This window comes from Corylus avellana, chromosome ca10, assembly GCF_901000735.1.
Source record: "Corylus avellana chromosome ca10, CavTom2PMs-1.0".
Classification (NCBI taxonomy): domain Eukaryota; kingdom Viridiplantae; phylum Streptophyta; class Magnoliopsida; order Fagales; family Betulaceae; genus Corylus; species Corylus avellana.
The window spans coordinates 20457332-20463129 of record NC_081550.1 but is presented as its reverse complement, the minus strand read 5'-3'; the positions used below and the strand labels follow the sequence as shown (position 1 = coordinate 20463129).

General features: G+C 36.3%; 2 protein-coding genes across 2 annotated transcripts in view; both read right to left on the bottom strand.

The window, feature by feature from the left end:
* LOC132163625 (disease resistance protein RPV1-like) lies at window positions 1-5792 on the bottom strand. The gene is made up of 7 exons (XM_059573987.1): window positions 4962-5792; window positions 4419-4694; window positions 2876-4321; window positions 2216-2795; window positions 1178-1336; window positions 882-1078; window positions 1-677 (listed from the first exon to the last, which is right to left on the bottom strand). The coding sequence occupies exons 1-4, from the start codon at window positions 5451-5453 to the stop codon at window positions 2298-2300; spliced, it is 2712 nt and encodes a 903-aa protein (XP_059429970.1). The 5' UTR covers window positions 5454-5792; the 3' UTR covers window positions 1-677; window positions 882-1078; window positions 1178-1336; window positions 2216-2297.
* The window catches only part of LOC132163621 (disease resistance protein RPV1-like), a 27314-nt gene that overhangs the window by 11006 nt on the left and 10510 nt on the right, over window positions 1-5798 (bottom strand). The window lies entirely within an intron of this gene.

Sequence of the window (5798 nt, the reverse complement as noted above, 5' to 3'; positions counted from 1 at the left end):
TATGCTAGATTGTTGCACCTTCCCATGTAAACATCTGATTGAGGTCCCAAACTTTTCAAACTTTGAATCTCAACTAGTTTCTTGCAATAATTAAGTTCAAAAGAACTTGCAAAACTCTGGTCAGTCAAAATTAAGATTCTTTCCAATGATGGTGCAGCCATTTGCTCTCAAAACTGGTACACTTGTGTGCAGTGAGATGGATTGAAGAGTAGTACACTCGTGCAAAGACAAATCCCGTAATCCAGGAAGGCGGCTGATAAGCCTAGGTAGGTTACAAAAATTGTTTCTTGATAAATCCAACACATTGAGTGAAGGTAAACATCCAAATTCAATGGGAAGCTCATCTTCAGACAAATTGCACCCACCTAGGACTAGCTGTCTCAGTTTTGTCAAAGAAAATAATTCAATAATGGAAGGTAACAAACTTAGGATGTTGGAGCTTTTGGGTGAGGATGGTTGTTGCTTACTACCAATTCTGCTTGCGTGCAAGCATTTTAAAGCCTTCAAATTCTCCAATTGCTCCAGTAACTTGTCGAGTTCTAAGCAGTCTTGAAATTCTCCAATCATCTAGCTTTAGTCTCAAGAAAGCATGCCCTCAAATAGATCAAACGACATCTTGAGAAAGCTCCTTTCTTCATTTCAAATTTGTCTCGAAACTCTTCATTGGATAAATATGCCTACAGCAGCCACCAGAAAATGGAGATCTTTTTAGTTAACATATATGTAGGGTAGTAATGAAGGGAGAACTGATGTGATCAAACTAAATAATAACAATATGAAATTTCTGTTGAATGCTATGTCAACTAATAATTGAGTGCATAAAACTATAATTCACTGGTTTCTGTATTACTCCATGAACAAATTTAAGAATTCTCCATTACCAGCATCACCAAGAGGAGAAGATCCTGAAAAGAGCTTTCTGACAATTAATTGGAGTTGGTCCAGAAAACAGGTGATTGCTTGGAGACATCAAATTTGAGCCTGAAACACTTGATGCAGGAGACACACTTGTTTCCTGCCCATTGGAACACACGGACTTGCTTTTCAAACCACCTAGTGTAGTCTCCCTGCAGTATGCCTTCCTTCGAGATCAATCAAAAAGATCAAAGTTCTAAGTTAACTAATTCCAAAAATATAAAATTAAGCTCTAGAAAACTAATTTTCTAAATGAGATTACCGTGCTTATTCAGTTACATATTCGAAGAATTCCTGCAAGTGTACCATCTGCTTGAGGCGGAGGCAAGCTTGACTGTTTTCTGGGTGACAGTAAGAGTGCTTCTGCCCCACCGTTGAAGATGATATTGCCCTTCTTCATCATTCAAAGGGAAAAATTAACCTGGTTGGTGAAATAGAGAAAGCAAAATTAAAGCCAATTAAACAAGTAAAAAAATAACTAATGCAAAAAGATGGAAGCAAAATTATGTCATCTCTAACCGTTTAAAGAAGGAGATTAATGCTCTAAGGTGCGTGTCTGTCTTTTTTATTATTATTATTATTTATTTATTTTATTTATTTACATACAGCTCCTAACCTGGAAACCAAGCAGGAAAAAAGTCCGACATAGTCAAGTAGCTGTAGCACCATTTGGAAAGAATAAGTTGCATTAAATTTCTTCGGCCCAAAAAGAGTCATGAAAGGAAAAAAAAAATGCAAATTATTATATCCCTTCATCGTTCTGACAATTGAAGATTAAGTTTGATACTCATGAGTATCACGAAACTTAGTGTGTTTTGCTATCATATGAGTTTCTAAAACATACCAAGGATATTTTACATGTATGAATCTGATTAAATGAAACTTGAAATATATATATATATATAAGTGATGCTACTCTTTACACTCATTTCACACCTCATGACCTATTGTGTTTTAAGTGACTTCTCATATCAGCCACTTAAAACACATTTCGTCGATCAGTAGTACACACATATAAAGGCAGAAAATAATCTGAATAGTCAAGCTTTCAATAAAAGAAAAAGAGACGAAGAATAAAAAATCAAGGGCTCTAGAAAATACAACATTTAATTGATTTTTTAAATATAAAATTTTGTAAATCAATTTTCACACAATGCAAGGAAAACAAAATAGAGTCTGATAGGCCATGAGAACATTATCCGTTTGATGGGTAACGTGAACATTATTTATTAATAAACTTGGGGGAAAAAAAAATACTCCTTCGATTAAAAAAATAAAAAGCATCAAAGGATACCTCTACCTTTGAGGGGATTTGTGCTCTCGAATTGCTGATGGGTCAGACCTCATCATCCATAGAAATATCAAAATCAGATGTTTAGTCTTCATCTATAACATTTTGGCTCGTCAACTAAGTGAATTCCACACTTCTTCACTTGTATTCCGCACTCGTTCTTTTCCCACCACTGTATTCCGGACATGTTCCCTTCCCTCCTCAGTGACATACATTTTACCCTGACTTCTATTTCGTCTCCACTTTTCACCTGTGTTGTTCCTCCAGGAAATTCTATCGCCTCTACAACTATATGATCTTCAAAGCTATCAAAAAATTTGGCAACGCACGGCCACTCAGAGGACTCATTGGGTCTTCTAGTTTTATTTCGAAAGTTCCAGCGGAACCCATCCTTCCGATCAAAGTATCTGGGTGCTTCCTCGTTCATTGCATAAACAGCCCAAACAAGCAACTTGCAGATTTTACCAGGACCCCAATACGAAGGTGCACGAAAGGATATGAAAGAACGGATCGTCTCTTGGCTAATCCAATTTGGAATCTCACTTCCAGGGAGGCAAAGGGAAAAACGGGCATTTGCCTTGTATATCATCTATTTCAAAAAAGAGTACGTCATAAAACAGAGAGAGCGAGAGAGAGAGAGAGAGAGAGAGAGAGAGAGAGAGAACAAACCTGGAGAACACTCTCCCTAAAAGCAGGTGATAGATTGTTGCACCCTCCCATGAAAAGATATCCATATCCACACTTGAAACATGGAACCCGTTTGTGGTAAATATTAAGGGAAAAAGGTCCTAAACTCTCGTTCGCCAAAGGTAAGACTCTTTCCAATAATGTGCAGCCATTTGCACTCAACTGCTTCACACCTATGTGGACTGAGATTGATTGAAGATTAGTACACTCATTCAAATGCAACTTATATAATGAAGGAAGGCAGCTGATGCAATTAGGTAGGTTACGAAAATTGTTTCTTGATAAATCCAATTTATGAAGTGAAGATAAGCCTCCAAATTCAATGGGAAAATCATCTTCACACAAATTGCGCCCACTGAGATCTAGCTTTTTAATCCATGTCATAGAACATAATTTAGAAATGAACGGTAACACACTTATGCAGTTGGAGCTATTGGGTGATATCCATGATGAGGATGCTCCTCTGCATCTAGATAATGAATAAGTTGCGGGATTCCTCAAAGGACTTGTAGAGGACTGTTGTTGCGTAATAGCAGCTCTGTTTCGGTACAAGATTTTTAATTCCGTCATTTTCTTCGAATACTCCTTTATTATGTAATCCTCCTTGAAGCAGTCTGGCAACAAAAGAGTTTCAAGACGTTCTAAGTTAGAAATGTTGCTTGGAAGATTCATAAGCTTCTTGCATCCACCTAAATCTAGGAAAACAAGTCTTTTTAGAAGTCCAATAGACTTGTGAACCTCAACTAAGCTTGTACAACCTGCAAGTATCAACATCTTTAAACGTGATGTTTGTAAAAACTCCGGTGATTTGATCAGACATTCACATCCACATAATGATAAAGTTTCAAGATGTTCTAAGTTAGAAATGTTGCTTGGAAGACTCTTAAGCTTCTTGCATCCATCTAAATCTAGGAAAACAAGTCTTTTTAGAAGTCCAATAGACTTGTGAACCTCAACTAAGCTTGTACAACCTGCAAATATCAACATCTTTAGACGTGATGTGTGTAAAAACTCCGGTGATTCGATAAGACATTCACATCCAAGTAATGACACAGTTTCAAGATTCGTCAAAAGGCTGAAGGATGATGGTAGTAACTTAATAGCAGTATTCTCCACTTTCAGCATCGTTAAAGCCGTCAAACTCCCCAATTGCTCAGGTAACTTTTCAAGATTAAAGCACTGAGACAAGAGAAGAGTTTCAAGAGATTCTAAGTTAGAAATGTTGATCGAAAGATTCCTAAGGTTCTCGCATCGTTGTAAATTTAACAAAACAAGTCTTTTGAGATATCCAGTGGACTCATGAACCTTAACCAAGCTTGTGCAACCCTCAAGTATTAGTATCTCCAGTTGTGGGACTTGTGAGAAGTCTGGTGATTCGGTTAGATATATGGAATTGCTGAGATTAAGGACTTTCAACTTGTTGAATATCTGTGAAACAAAATAAAGAAGAACGAAAAGTTCTCGTTAGTTATATATTTAACATTAATAGTAAAAAAAAAAAAAGGCAAGGCAAGATTTGTTATACTTTCTTCTTCTTCCAAACTTGTTTGACATTACTATTCTGCATGTCAAGAATAACAAGATTTTCCAGATGAAAACTTGGTGGTAGAAATTCCAAGGGACACCAATTCCAACAAAGCCATTTTAGCTCTTTAGAGAGATGTTCATAAGATCCTGTTAGGTGTATAGAATTGATTTTGAGCAATCTCAAATTCTTCATATTTGTAAATACTTTAGTTTTCAAATGTACATCTTCAAGTTTAGGGAGATTTAAGATGAGACCCTCGACAGTTTCCGATCCCTGTCAAAATAGATGGTTGGATTAGCAATGCAGATTCTCATCTTGTGTAAAGCTAGAATAAATTTGAACTAGAGTAGGCCTATATATTCTCACCATAAATTAAAAAATAATCTTGAAGTGATTTAAACATGATTAGAACTGATACATTATTTAAACTGTGATGCAAGCTTGGCAACAAGGCAAATCTCTCATGCATACCTACATAACATGTATATTATGTATATGTGCGTGCACGTGTTTATATATATAAATGCATATGCCTCTTACCGCACAATTGTCTAGTACACTTAAGACATCCTTGTGAAACCACAACCTACTGCGTTTTCCTGGATATTTGGGTGATTCTTCACAAACAATTTCTCTTCCCATGTCTCGAATAAGATTATGCATCTGCAACTTCTTTCGGTAATCAATTGTCACCAGTGACCTCTGAATGAGAATAGGAATACCAATCGCTGGAGAGAAATTAAACCCATCGAGTATTTTGATAGCATATTCTTTGTCCATACCGACAAGAAAACATGCAACATCAAGGAATATGTCTTTGGTAGAACTGTCCAGTGAATTAAAACTTATTCTAAGTATTTTTTGAATCCTATCATGAGGTGTACTTTGTAATTTTTCCAATTTACTTTTCCATTCATCAATGCTTCTTCCTTTGAGAAAAGAACCCAAAACCACAAGAGCTAATGGAAGTCCTCCCGCATACTTCACTGCACCAATTGAAAGCTCCCCGTAATCATTTCTTGGAAGGGCCATCCCAAAGGCATGATAGGAGAAAAGTCGAAGAGACTCCCAATCATTTAGTTCTTTTACTTGATATTTTGCATCTACTCCCAATTGACTTAGCAAATGTTCATCTCTACTTGTTACAATAATTCTGCTTCCTGGATGAAACCATTGCTTTTCGACTAACGTGTGCAGGTTTTCAAAGTCATCCACATCATCTAGAATAACAAGAACCTTTTTTCCATGAATTCTTTCCTCAATTATACTGATTCCTCTATCAACATCACCAATTTTCAAATTTGTTTTCAAGATATCATTAAGAAGTTGTTCTTGTAAATGAACTAAGCCATTAGGCTTTTCTGAACTTTCTTTAAG